General features: G+C 42.3%; 1 protein-coding gene and 1 long non-coding RNA gene across 3 annotated transcripts in view; one reads left to right on the forward strand and one right to left on the reverse strand.

The window, feature by feature from the left end:
* The window catches only part of F13A1 (coagulation factor XIII A chain), a 245,345-nt gene that overhangs the window by 145,643 nt on the left and 84,476 nt on the right, over window positions 1–15,226 (forward strand). For both annotated transcript variants that reach the window (XM_019419828.2, XM_019419830.2), the window contains one exon: window positions 8,798–8,934. In XM_019419828.2, coding sequence (XP_019275373.1) covers window positions 8,798–8,934 — 137 coding nt within the window. The remainder of the gene's footprint in view (window positions 1–8,797; window positions 8,935–15,226) is intronic.
* Window positions 1,345–14,202, reverse strand: LOC128777725 (uncharacterized). Its single transcript, XR_008423058.1, has 2 exons — window positions 14,074–14,202; window positions 1,345–1,488 (listed from the first exon to the last, which is right to left on the reverse strand). It is a non-coding gene; the product is annotated as an uncharacterized LOC128777725 (long non-coding RNA).

The following is a 15,226-nucleotide window of genomic DNA, read 5'->3' on the forward strand; positions in this document are numbered from 1 at the left end:
AAGTGTTAAATCACTATATTGTACACCTGAAACTAATATCACACTGTATGTTAACTAACTGGAATTAGAATAAAAACTTAAAATTAAGAAATAAATTTTTAATTACAGCTATCAACACACAGGTGTCCCCAAATTAAAAAAAAAATCTTTTAAACATTTAAAATGAGAATGATTGTTTCCAAGCTTTTTAAAAAAAAATTCTAATGTTTATTTATTTTTGAGAGAAGGAGAGACAGAGCATGAGCAGGGGAGGGGCAGAGAGATAGGGAGACACAAAATCTGAAGCAGGCTCCAGGCTCTGAGCTGTCAGCACACAGCCCGACGCAGGGCTTGAACCCACAAACCGTGAGATCATGACCTGAACCAAAGTCGGACTCTTAACCGGCTAAGCCACCCAGGTTCCCCTCCAAGCTTTTTTAACAGCATTTTGACCTGCCTCACCTCCTCCCCCACCCTGAGGTTGGGCCCCGCCCCCACCTGTATAGGAGTTGGCCAAGAGTGACATGAGCAAGATTTTATTTTTATCTTTTTTAGTTGTTATTTTTAAATTTAAATTCAAGTTGGTTAACATATAGTGTAATAATGATTTCAGAAATAGAATTTAGTGATTCATCACTTACATATGACACCCAGTGCTCATCCCAGCAAGTGCCCTTCCTAATGCCCATCACCCATTTAGCCCATCCCCCGACCCAACACCCCTCCAGCAACCCTCAGTTTGTTCTCCATATTTAAGAATCTCCTGTGGCTTGTCTCCCTCTCTGTTTTTATCTTATTTTTGCTTCCCTCCCTCTATGTTCATCTGTTTTGTTTCTTAAACTCCACATGAGTGAAATCACATATTTGTTTTTCTCCGACTAACTTATTTCGCTTAGCATAATACCCTCTAGTTCCATCCACCCATGTTGTTGCAAATGGCAAGATTTCATTCTTTTTGACTGCCAACTAATATTCCATTGGTGTGAGCAATAATTTAAATGTTAAATTATTTTTGAGAGAGAACACGAGAAGGGAGGGGCAGAGAGAAAGGGAAACAGAGAATTCCAAGAAGGCTCCACGCTATCAGCACAAAGCCTGATCTGGGGCTCGAACCAACTAACGTGAGATCATGCCCTTAGCTAAAATTAAGAGTCAGTCACTTAACTGACTGAGCCACCCAGGCATCCCAGCGTGAGCATATTTTTTCCATTGGATAAAAGAATTTTCTTCCCTCTGATTTTTCCCTTTTAGCCATTCACTCATTTATTCATTCATGTATTCAGTTCATTCAACAAATAGTTATTTGGTGCCCACTCCATAAACAGGTTTTAACAAATGCTCTTAAAAAAATAACCAGAGAAAAGGTCAACACCAAGAACATTTTTATTGACTTTTTCTTTGAAATAGGGAGAGATTGCTGATTTTCCTTCTAGCAGTGGCTGCCCTAGGTCAGTTTCAGAAGCACAGTTGCTGTTTTCTCGCATGGGTTGGCTACCGTATATACAGAGCCTGCGAAGGGAGGGAATTCACAGAAATCAACAGGCAGAATATCAGCAGGACCAGCACTGACCAGTGGGGTCTCAGCTTTCTGGGCTTGTAGTCATAAGGATAACACAGGTCACATAGGAAATGTCTCCCCAGCATGGGTGCCAAGACCTTCCTCTGAGTGGGCCCCACTCCAAGCCAACACCCACATTGGGGCAGGCTGCACCCAGCCTGGGGATGGGGGAGGTAGAGAGGGGACCAAATCCATCCCACTCTCCACCTGCCATGCCAAAAAAGGAGTGCCCTTTTCCTAACTTGCACAGATAAACCCCAGTGCTGGCCCCACATCCACATCTCTTCTGACTTGAAACACCATCAGTTTTTCTTAACTGGCACTCAGCATTCTTACTGAGATTAAGTGTAGAATCCTTTTTGCTCCTTCTCTGCTTGTGCCCCCCAAGCTCCCATTTTAACCAGGGTAGAGCAAGGCAGAAGGTGGTTGTGGGGAGTGCCCAAGCCCTACTCCTCCAGCATCCCAATGTATAGACCTGTGCCCTGGAGGGGAGGGTAAAACTGGGAAACCACTTGAGAAATGAATGTCACCATGACGGTTACTGGGTAAATTGTGAGACGTTCCTATAGTTGCATTTTGTTCTGCGACCACCTAAATATTGATACCTTCCAGCGAGGCAAAAAAAAATGAGAACAAAGACTTGGTGTTCTAAATGTCCCCGAACCCCGACCCATTTTTCCTTCCCTTGTCTCCAACCAAGCACGTTTTTCCCTTCCAACCTCCCTTGGGTTCTCCATGTCTCTTCCACATGTCTGGGTCACCAGGACCATAGGTCACCAGGCAGGCTGGCACAGGGCCGTGGGGACCTGGGCTTCTCCACTTCTCTTTCAAGTGTTGGTGGAGGCTGGCAGCTTCTCTCCTTTGTGACTCTCTTCTCCAGTACCTGAGAAACTATATCCGCATCATTCCACATAAGAGAACTCATGGGTGAGAAGGATTTCATGGTCACTCTGGCAACATGATCTCCCTTTAAACCTCAACTGCGTTTAGACCCAATAAATTCTATGTTTCAGATGCTCTGCCAGATGATTTAACATATAATATCACATTGAATCCTCCCAGTAACCACACAAAAAAACCAAGGCCCAGAGAGTTCAAGTGACTCAGTCCAAAGACATACAGTGGCAGCCCCATTGTCTTTAGACCCTGAGTCCAGCACATTCCCCTCGGTTTCCTCCAACTGTGGTCACTTTCTGTGTCCCAACCACTACAGTTGTGCCCCTTCCCACTGTCCTATCAATCTGTGGAGAAAAACAAAGACGTCAGCCCTGATGGGCTGTGAGCATCCCCAAAGGGTCCCAGGTGGGGCACCATCAGCCATGACTTTACATGCTTGGGGAGCTGACTCTCCACCCAACCGTGGCTGTTGGTCACAGAGGAGCAGACAGTGGGTGTGCTCCGTCAGCCAGGAGAGAGCATCCTAGAGTACGTCTGTGAGTGAGCCCGGCCACTGTAAACTGAGCATTTGCATCTCCCCACTCAGCACAGCCATCGAACAACCTAGACTTGGGAATACAAATGAGAAATTGCTGCTAACTGGGATGCCTAAAACATAATTTCTTCTCTATATTTCCTGTTTGCTATTTTTTAATCTTAAAAAACACACACACAGACACAAAGTAAAACTTCAAGAATAACGAATCTTACCTACCTTTATATGATCCCACTATGTTCTAAAATGATATCTCTATCTTTACCTTAAATGGAAAATCCTATTATCGTCAAGTAATATATCAAGGCCCCAAGGCTACCCTGTCACATTTTACTCTGGCATAGGAATCAGATTCTTTTCCCATGAAGTCAAACACAAAGAGTTGGGTTGTACATATATTTTCAAATTTAGTTCAGGTTCTAGTATAATCATCGTGCTTACCTGGAAGTTTAGTGGTAACAGAAGGTAATACTGAGAATGATTCTTCAGTGGATTTCAGAAAATGAAGAAGCTATTTTCATTTTTAAAAATTACTATTTTTGCCTCTCTGCTGTCAGAGATGACAGTGTACGTAATGTTTAAAGATGAATATTTCGGAGTCAGAAAGACCTAGATTCATATCTGTGTTCTGCCAATTTACTAGCTCTGTAACTCGGGTCCTTTGATTATCTTCTAAGTGTCAGAATGACATCAGTTGAATGAAGATGATGATAATGTTTGCCCCCAAGCCAATAGGGAGGGCTGGAGGGAGGACTATGTAAGTAAAATTATGAGTACAATGCCTGCATTACTAAGTAAACACTAAAAATAATGTGAGGTGCTATCGCTATTGCTAATGACTAATTAGTAATTACCAATTAATTAATAACTAATTACTATTATTGCTATTATTGCTATCGGTACAGGGGGTGCGGTTAAGCCAAGATTCTGGCACCAGATTCTCCATATTCAAGTCTTACTTCCCCTACTATTGTCCATGTGACCTTGAACATGTTACTTAACTTCTCTGTGCCTCAATTTCCTCATCTATAAAAAGAAGATTCAATACCTACCTCATAGGGTTGTGAGAATTAAATAATAAATATAAGTAAATCACTTGACAAAAATTGTCCAATAGAACTTTCTATGATTATGGGAATATTCTAAATCTGCACTGTCCAATATGATAGCCACTAACCACAGGTAGTTATTGAGTACTTGAAATGTAGCTAGTACAATTAAGGACTGAATTTTTAATTTAATTTAATTGATTTTAATTTAAATAGCTACATGTGGCTAGTGGCTACCATATTGGATGGTGCAGACTTAGAACATTGCCTGACTACCATAAAACCATTAGTATTATGGAGTAAATGCTAAACTCAGCAGTGGTAGTGCTGGTGCTGGTAAGCAGAGTTCACAAATAAGAAGCTACTTATTACCAGCAAGGCTAGAGAGAAGAAAAAATGTATTTTCCAATAATACATGTAATACATTATTGATGGCACTTGAAGTAAGTGTTGTGAGGTGAACTAATAATAAACTGTGTGAATTATATTGCTACCTAAACTACTTCTTTCTCAAACTTTTTCCCTCATTTCATTTCAATTTTGAATACAGTTATGCATATTATAAAGCATATGCTCCATGGAAGAGATCTTGTGACTTCCTACAAAGTAATTCCCTCTAAAAGTTTACATGTATGTGTGTGTATCTGCGTTAGTAACTATCTTGTTCACAAAGAATCAAAATAGCTAGTCATTATCATTAAGCAGTATGATAGACAAGAACTCAGGATGTCAAAATTGGAGAATGGTATTTAACTTGGAAAATCATCATATTTTATGTCAATATTTAAAACCATATTTTCATTGGAGTGCCTGGTTCAGTCAGTTAAGTGTCTAACTTTGGCTCAGGCCATGATCTCATATGCTCGTGAATTCGAGCCCCACATTGGGCTCTGCACTGACAATGCGGAGCCTGCTTGGGATACTCTCTCTCCCTCTCTCTCTCTGCCCTTCCCCTATTCATGTTCTCTCTCAAAATATATAAAAACTTAAAAAAAAACAGATATTTTGGGGGCACCTGGGTGGCTCAGTCGGTTGAGCATCCTGTCATGATCTCATGGTTTATGAGCTCGAACCCTGGGTTGGGCTCTGTGCTGATAGCTCAGAGCTTGGATCCTGTTTCAAATTCTGTGTCTCCCTCTCTCTCTGCCCCTCCCCTGCTTGCACTGTGTATCTCTCTCTCAAAAATAAATAAAAACATTTAAAAATTTTTTAAATAGATATTTTTATTTTTTTTAATATTTATTTACTTTCACAGAGAGACAGAGAGCATGAGCAGGGGAGGGGCAGAGAAAGAGGGAAAGAGAGAATCCTAAGCAGTCTCTGTGCTATCAGCACAGAGCCTGACACAGAGCTCAACCTCACCCACCATGAGATCATAACCTGAGCCAAAATCAAGAGTCAGACACAACTGACTGAGCCACCCAGGTGCCCCCAAAACATGTATTTTTAAATGGGATATTGAAAACAATCAGAGCCATCAAACACATGGAAAAGACTTTGATGTCATGCAGTATGACATAGACTTTATCTTTTTTCTTTGGCCTGAGTAATGGCTACCCTTCTCTAAAGTAAGTACACATAAAAGTTTCTCCCTGACCTAACTTTCTCTGGATTGCTTAGGGCTTCTTTTGTTTAACTTTTTATGATAGCAAGAAAATCCAAAATATAACTACAATGATATGGAATTATTTTTACAGCATGAAAGAGAAGGGACCGGTGAAGATTCCTTAAAAAATTAGATTTGGACAGACATTTTCATCCACCATGGCCTTCTCAGCATTTCGCAGATACCATAGCATGCTCCTTGCTCAAATCAGCACATACTGTGAAAATACCATGTGTGTGTTCCATTTTCCTCAAAAGAAGGGAGGAACATATCTCCACTTAATTTCCCTAAACAGAAAACAGTGATGTTAAATGTTACACAGGCTTTGTATTTGGTTTGGTTAGAGTCTCTAGGGTTCATTATCATCTCAGTAGTCAGGCAAAGGAAGTTTAAATTCTGGGTACAGAAGATGAATGTCGGGAAAAGGAAAATGAGTGTTCATTAACTGCAAAGGAAGCACTCTACAATGTGAGAATAGCCCTCTCCCTTCATTGCCCCCACTTCTCTCTGGCCCACTCCATTGTCAGGAAAGCCTGGGCAGTATTTACATGCCCATGGTAGCAGATGGCTACGATGATGACATCTGAGGGGAAACTGGTTAGGCATGAAGATATCTGAGAAGGCTTAATCTTCAAGTCATGGTCAGATCTAAAGCCTATCCGTGAAGGCCTGAGCATGGGCACCAACCTCTCAAACACTAAATTTCCCCATCACTGTCAAGAGTGACCTGGAAGGATGCACTTGGCTTTCCACAGTGCAGGAATCTTCCTGCAGAGGTAGCATGGAAATTGGCGTATGGAAATGATTCTTCACCTGGAGCCCACAGACCCAGGGAGGGCCATAGACAGACCTTCTGAGTCTGTAATGAATCCTCTAAAACCACATGTGAGAGGTGTATGTATCTTGTATTCATCACTGTGTATGTCTGTGTTGAGGAAGGGCCAGTAGCTATTATCAGATTTTTTGCAAGGGGCTTATGTCCATACTTGTAATAGCATGCCATGAAGATGGCAGATGGCTCTAAAATAGTTCTTCCCTGAAGTTAAAGGGATCCTAGCAGACTTCTACCAACAGCATCTCTGAAGTAGCCCCACTTTCTCCAATTCATTTTTTGTAAACATTATCTTTATCTTGTATTTTTTTTAAATGTGAAAGTGTTCTGAAATTTTTTTCCCAACTTATGAGAAATATGTCAGCCACACTTGAGAATTAAGCCAAGAACACTAAGAGTATTCTAATAATGCACTTCTGTACTTCCAGTATCTCTATCGATAGAGTCAGGGCATCTGGGGAAGACGGTGAAAATTTCAGCCTGTCTTCCAAATGTGTTGTCTGCATCAGAGATTTTCAACTGGGGAGCAGTTTTCTAAGTTGGTTCCTAGAAATCAACAGGGGTGCTTAAAATAAACTTATTACAGGCTCTGCCTGAGATTCTGAGTTAATTGCTTGGGAGTGGGCCTACACCTCTGTGACTTTTAAAGTCCCCCAGCTGACTCTTTGTGCACGCCAGGCTGAAGACCACTGGTGACAGGCTAGACACACCACTTGGCATGCAATCTGTGCTCTCTTGGTGACACCTGCCATGGTCACCACCATGATTGTTGCTCTACCCCCTGATCCCTCTGATGGCAGGATCCCCCACCCCCACCCCAGCGGGTGTGGATTTGAATGTACTAAACACAGAGCATTGGGCTGCAATTTTCATTTTTCTCATAGATTTTTAAAATCCCATAGACATAAATTTAGACACAAATTGTGTCTTAAACAGTGAAGCAATGAAGATTTATTCTTTACTGCAGATTCAGTAAGTGAGAGTCTTTTTCCTGGGCATTATCCTTCCTCTTTCCCTCTATTCATAAAAAAGTTCATTTCCACATGATTTTTTTCTATATTATATGTCTGCTTAAAGAAATGGGGTATAACAATGGCTGGGCTGTTATGTAGAAAACTCAATAAATTCCATTGTTAAACAGTGAAATTAATTTCACAAATGTTTGCTGGGCACTGGCTACATGTTGGAGTTGAAAGTGCACTAAAATATAAATATAAGGTGAATAAAACAAGCTACCTTGAACATTGCTATTCCAAAAACAGTATGAGCCATAAGCTATGGAGCTTCTGTCTCATGCTATGCAGTGTTTTAGCTATTTTACATGCATTTTCTCATTCTACCCTTTTCTTAGAAAGGAAGAACTACTATTATTATTCCCAAGTTGTATAGAGCTTATGCAGATCCATCCATTCAGCATACATACCTCTGAAACAAACAAGCAAACCCCATAGCCACCTGGCCATTTTCCAGCTCACTGGGTTGGTGTTAGGAAGGCATACCATTCCTGGCACCTAATAAACACAGCCAAAGAGCCAACAGTAATAGCATTCCACGTCAGCAACCCCATGGGAATGTCAGTCCAGTCTTAGAGACAAGAAAACTGAATCTCAAAAAGGTTAAGGCCCCACTACTAGTAAGTGTTGAACTGACACTGAACTCAGGCCACCTCATGTGACGCTTTGCCAAATACCCAATCCTTCTGAGACTTGTCATAGATAAACTTACTAACAAAGAGCCTTACTCTCTCCTGGACTCAGGTGTTGTAGCTGTGGATGAAAAGTCTTTTTGGCCTATTTTAGCGTCCAGATTCCTTTTCTTCAAGTTCCACAGTGATGACTCCCTCTTTGGCCATATTTCTTCGAAGTGTGCCTAAAAGTAAGAAGGCTCAGTAACCCTGGAGCCATCTCTTCCTCTTGAACTTAGGAATTCCTCCACAGACACCGCCCCCACCCCCGGTGTCCTGGCAGGAAGCTTGAGTCCTGTCCAGAAGCAGAGTTTGCCTGGCCACCCTCACCATGGAAATGTGTTGCTACACCAAGTGCACTTCCATCTCCTGCTGATAGAGAGCAGCTGGTGGTCACGGCTATTAACCTGAGCTCTAATTAGGGTGGTTTTCCTAATGAGGAAAAGAGTGTGATCCTAATTAGTAATTTTCCATCTTTGTCTCAATAGGTATCCCCCAGTCAAAGCAATCAGCTAGCCTCATCATCCTGGTTCCATTGCCAAAGAATAACCATTCTGTAAAACCAGCAAAAGTGAAGATGGTTAAGGACACAGGAGAGCAGAAAGCTTTTATGTGCTGCTAATGAACTGCATTTTCCTCCCCCAACTCATGTCTTAGGTCCGCGGCACTAGGATGGTTGGTTCTGACATGGTGGTGACAGTTGAATTCACCAATCCTCTAAAAGAAACTCTGCGAAATGTTTGGATATACCTGGATGGTCCTGGAGTGACAAAACCAATGAGGAAGATGTTCCGGTAAGGCCTGGGGTGGGGACTGAGAAGGTGAGAAGTGAGTGGGCAGGCTTATCTTTCTCTGTCGTTTCCCAACTTACATATAATGCCGAAGGAATGTGTCTGAGAAGCTGCTGCCTTCTTATTGGCCATTTCTATGAGTCATGGGGTACAAGTAGGGTTGACTTGACTGGCACTTCCATCATTTAATCCATAAAACCACCCTAATGAGGATGCTATTAGCATCTCCCTTGAGGTAGTAGAGGAGTTTGAGGCTTTGAGGGGTTGGCTGATTTGGCCCGAGTTTCACAGCTTATAAGAGTAGTGTCGGGTGCCTGGGTGGCTCAGTCAGTTAAGGGTCCCACTTTGGCTCAGGTCATGATCTTGCAGTCCATGGGTTTGGGCCTCACATCAGGCTCTGTGCTGACAGCTCAGAGCCTGGAGCCTGCTTCAGATTCTGTCTCCCTCTCTCTCTACTCCTCCCCCACTCACACTGTTTCTCTCTCTCTCAAAAATAAATAAATATTTTTTTAAAATGTAGTGCAAAGATTCAGACTCAGGGTGGCTGATTCAGAACCTAAGTCTCAAGCACTGTGCCCTGCTACCTCCTCATGTAGCAGTGATACTAATATCTATTGAGTACCTACTATGTGGTAGATATGATGCTGAAAGATGTCCCTTTGCAAGGGTCCTTTCTTCCCAACGCCACCCCCCAGATTTTGCCGACACATGCACTCTAGAACTGTTCCTTTCAACAGAATAAAGGTGAGCCTCAAGACTTGCAGACTGTGTTCTCAGGGGACCTCAGGCTCTGTGATAATAAGAATGAAATCGCTTCATCCATGCCTAGTGCAATTGGGTTGTGCGCTGCAGTTTCTGGGACTTCTACTGACAAAGAGTATCACCCAACAACACAGCCCATTTCATGGTCAGGTAGCTCCAATTGTTAGGAAAAAATTCTACCTCTTGATCCTACCCAGTGATCCTGTCATTTGGATTGGCACAGAACAAAGCCCAACTCTCTTCCACCTGGTGCCCTGCAAATGTTTGCAAACAACTGTCACATTTCTTCATACCTCCCCTGACTTCATCCCTCTGACCCCTGATGGGGCTTCAGCTTCCCTCATCTCCCACCTAACTCCAGTTTGTCAGGGCTCCTCTGAAATTGTGACACCCAGAATGGATCCCAATCTTTGAGGTTTATTACTTTCATTTCTACCACAAATAAGTCCCTGTCAGCATCAATCAATCTAGCATATTTCCTGTGGGTGACCTTCTAAAATAGAGAAGGGGAGGTGGAGGGCTGCGGAAAGTGCCTGATGATGTTAGGAATATCTTCAATGCGCTTTCTGAAAGTTACCTCTGAATCTGTGGGACCAGGCCAAGGCCTCCTTCACCCCTTCTGGGATGCCTTTAAAGAACACTTTGCCCACTAAGTGCTCTCTGCATTTCTTTTAAGTTACAGTGCTCACAGCCTTTGCAATCCCATTGTCCAAGAAATGCCTGCTGCCCATGAATGCAATAAACAACAGAGAAAATAATTTGAGTGCTTTTTAAAGAAGGCAAGCACAAAACATAACACCCTTCCTGTGCTAATAGGAAAGTTGCAGGAAAAAAAAATTAAATTAGAAATCATCTTCAGCCACAGGGAGAGGTCAGCAGTGGTAGCCTTGCTTTTGTCAGAACCGATAGCCTTACTCACCCCTTCTCACACCTTCCCACTTGAATCAGATGCAAGAATCACTCAGACAAAGTGAAACAAGTTTCTTCTTCAAAACAGAAGAAATCTGCATCCAATTTTTCCTTCTCAGACGGTATACCCCAGAAGCTTCATCTGAAGCTACCAGAACGCCCTGGTCCCTGTACACCTTGGTTATGCCCCAAATCCCACCTTGATCACAGGCCAATGCATGAAAAAAGACCATCTGTGTGTTAGAAGAAAGATTAATCATCACATGGTGTAAAGACCCACCATTTGGAAGGCATAGGGCTCCAAGTGGGTTGAGTGTCTAGGCATTTATTGTTACTATCTTACATTGGGGTAGTGAAGTGGAGTGAATCATGGAAAGGATGGAAGAGTCCAGTCCCTACATGGACACAAGGCAAATGCCCTGCCCACACTCTTTTTTAAGGTACTATTGGTACTTACTTCCAACACACTGGTCTATTGCAGATAGATAACAGACAGAAAGCCAGGTCCTCAATCTGTTTTGGGAATCCAGATCTATAGGGTGGATCTCTCAATGCAAGGGTAGCTTTATTTCTCCTAGACTGTCAAACATTGGAAAGAACTTGAGAGAGAAAATGTTTAATACCTAGGGTGGGCTTGAGACTTTGGAAAGAGCACTATTCTCTCTGTCTCCTCCTGACTCCAGCACACACATTCACAACTAAGACCTGAGCCAGCCAGCACCCACATCCATATTGTCAGAAAATTACAAGAACTCCAGGGTACCCTCTCCTGCCAAGATCTGATCTAGAGTGGCAGATCCATGTAACAACTTGGACCCTTAAAAAGAGCAATTCTGCAGAATCAGAATCCTTCATAAGAGTGTATTCCTTTCTAGGATACACATCTTGAATCGTCAAGAGAATCACTACCCCTACCTATCCACCCACATTCCTGCCAGGGCCCTAGAAGGCAAGGGGTCTCAAGCTCAAAGCAGGGAGCCTGGAAGGCAGGAGCCAGAAAACATGCAATTGAACTAGGAACAAGGAAGGCAGTGCTGCTTGTTCCTTGTTCAGGGTAAGACCCAACTGTGCTCCGAGATGGTTTACCTGTCTGCCTTCTCCCACCGCCTCCCTCCTATCTCAGATGCTTGGAAGTGCTTGCCCCCACAGACTCTCAGCTTTCAAGTTTCTGCACTTGATCCTTCCAGAGCATCAAATAATTCATCTTCCAGATTCATTTTGCTCTTTAAAAAATGATCAGGTTCAGTAAGTTATTTCAAGAGAAAAGTTCCCTGACTTTGTAAATTTTGTTTTAAATTTTGAGTTTCTCAAGTAGGACAGAAGCTGAGGGCTAGACACACAGAGAACAACCCATAGATAGTTGCAGTTTATTGTAATAATAATCCCATTTGCCTGCGTGCGTTCAAGATGATAAATGGCCAGCATATCCTGATAGCTCAGCACATTAACCGAGAACCATTTATCACAACATCTATCCCCAGGCAAATAGGATTATTCCAGTATTACTCCACTTACCAATATGGGTAAATGATTCTTTTCTCTTTCTGTACATAGTTATCTGTAAGTAAATGCATACTTAGACATGCAAGTGTATCTTCATTTATGAGTATCTTTGTATGATTCTCTTGAGTAGGCATGTATACATGTATGAGATACATGTACAAATATCATTATGGGACTGAGTATAAGAGTAAGAACCAATAACAAAGTGAAGCTTGGGGATTATAGTTTCTGTTGGAGGTAGTCACCTGCATTACATGGCCCCAGACCAGATCCTTAAGCAGGATGACTATTTTGCTAAGTGTTTCTGATTGATCACTTGGGGAAACCAGGGAAGAATGAATGGACCAGGGTAAAAATAGCACAGCTCTTGAGAAATAAATATCTCAAAACATGTATTCATATTGAATTAATCACTGTAAATTAAGGACAGAGAACTGTTGCTCTGCAAACAGGCAGGGGGAGCTTACTTTCCTAGTTACATTACAGAGAGTTCAGGCAGAGGAAGCAATGACCACAAAGGGGGTTGTGGTAATAATAATAACAATAACAACAACAACAACAGTAATACTTTTATAAACAACATTGGGCACTTTACCATATTTTGCCATGTTTCCAAGTGCAGTACAAATAGTAATTCACCACCACCCTCCCCCCACTCTATTCAATATCCCACAGTGTCTGCTTTTTATAGGTGAAGAAACCCATGGTGAGGTCAATGTTTTTCAAACTTTGAATCGTAAAATCAACTTACTGAGTTTGAACAATACCTATACAGGTGACGTGTGTGCACTTTTCACATAATTTGCCTATTATATAATGGATGGAAACAGTGTATAGAATCACATTTATAAAGAACAAAAATAAAGAAAATAATTAGCAAATACCAAATTAAGTAACACATTTAGACCAGTAGTGTCAAAGTCAATGCCTAGAGCAGCTCCAAAGTGAGGAGTCCCCAAGGACTTAGATGCCTTTCCCAATTCACTGGGCACAGAGATAAGAGTTTGAAAAGAATTTCTTATTTAGTGCCTAGATTTCTAAGATTTGGGGCATTTCCCCTTTTTATTCCAGAGGATGTACACCCACAGCCAGCTAAAATACATAGATTTTAGCTCTATTTAAGGAAATTTGGGGGTTCTAAGTTTACACAGAATAGGTTAAACACAGGTATGGGGCTCCATATTTCTCCTTGTACTTTGGCTCTGCTTAAAGTGATGCTCTATGGCCCTGGCACCCAGGGACAAATGGGGGCTTACATAGCTGAGGTCTTTGAACCACTCCAGACTTTTCTTGACAGTTCCCCTTCCTTGTAACCACTCCAGTCTGAAGCTAGAGAATCCCCAGCTCTTTTGGTCTCACAGCCCCTTCATGGTACTAGTAATAAGTGCCATCCATTAGGGATGTATTCACAGAATGCCTCTGTACAACATGTTCCTCATTTCTGAGCATGAGCACACTCTTCATGTCCCCCAGCATATCTTTGTTCTTCCATGGTCTGGTCCATCAGATTGTGACTATGGAGGATTCCATAGGATCTAATCTTCCTTGCCTGTAAAATGAAGTCACTAGACTAAATGATTTCTAAGTCCTTTCTAATTCTGATGCGCTGTGCCTCAATAATCCCATGAAAGCAGGTCCCTTTTCTAATATACACATGGTGGTATATTCATCTCCCCAGTGCTCTCCCAGAGAAATGTTGGCCCAGGATTCTCTGCAAAGACACCCTGCACATACCCTCCCTGAGGGTCAGAGAGCAAAGACCAGGAATCCTCCATGAACAACACTGTAAGAAGCTCTTAATATTGAATAAAAGGGCATCTGTCTTGCTTGTGAAAAAAACAAAAAAACAAAAAACAAAAAAGCAAGCACAGTGGTCAGAAAACTCATCTTTTGGCAGATATTGTATGAAATACAATAGTAGAAAGAGTATGAATTTGGGAACCAGAACATCTTGAGTCCAAAGCTCACCTCTGTCCATTAATAGCTGTGTGATCTCGGAAAATTGCTTTGCTTGTTTATCCCTCCACTTTTGTTCTTTTCTTTCTTTTCTTTTCTTTCCTTTCCTTTTCTTTTCTTTTTCTTTTCTTCTTTGATAGAGAGAGAGCATGAGAGCTGGGGAAGGGGCAAAGGGAGAGAGAGAGAGAGAGAGGAATCTCAAACAGGCTCCATGCCCAGTGCATATCCCGACCTGGGGCTTAACCTCATGACCATGAGATCATGACCTGCATGGAAAGCAAAAGTTGGACCCTTAACCAACTGAGCCACCCATATACCCCTCCCTCCATGTTTCTTAACTATTAAATATGTTAAATAGTATCTACCTCAAAGGACTATCATGTATATAAAACCTACATGTAACTTCCTCCTGAGGCTTCAATAGGGTGATATATGTGAAGCATCCAGAGAAGCCTAAATCCCCTCAACCCTGATTGACCTCAGTCATTCACTGGAGTGAGCTTGACCATGAAGCTTAGGAAAACCTCAGAAATAGGCTGCAAAGGAAGAGGAGAATACCATAACTACTAAAGGTCAGTCCCATTATCAGGATGGATACAAATGAGTAGCAGAAAAGTGCATGGTCAAAAGGACCCATTTTGTTGGTTAAACAGGATTATGAATTATAGAGCATGCAAATACTCCATCAGTTGGCAGCAGGTAAGGTTATGTTCTAGATCTTGGGCCTGGGCCTGGGAATAATGTCTACTCCAAGGGAATTGGCAATAACTAATTAGATTATCGGGACCTCAGCAAAGGCAGCTGGAGATTCAGCTAGGAGTCTAATCCAGGAGAGAATCAGAGTGGCCCAGAGTGAGCCAAAGGAGATTAGTCACATCCATGAGGTTGCTGTGGAGGCTGGAGGACAACCTAGAATTCAGTTGGCTCATGGCTGGTGGGAGGCTCAGCCCCAGCTTCACCACACATCTACTGGGTGGCTGGTTGATGCATTCAAATGGAAGGAACCATGACCCAATGGGTCTGTCTCTAGCACATGCCCATCTAGAGGCCTTATTTGCATCAGAACTTTTGGAATCAGCCCTTTGTCTTCTAACCACCATCCACTGAGAGAAGGAGAGCGTATGAATCAGGCAGGTGTTCTTACTGCTTCCTGATCAAGGTGGGA

Source organism: Panthera pardus, unplaced genomic scaffold (genome assembly GCF_024362965.1).
Source record: "Panthera pardus isolate Hobbes unplaced genomic scaffold, ASM2436296v1 HiC_scaffold_17, whole genome shotgun sequence".
NCBI classification, from domain to species: Eukaryota; Metazoa; Chordata; class Mammalia; order Carnivora; family Felidae; genus Panthera; species Panthera pardus.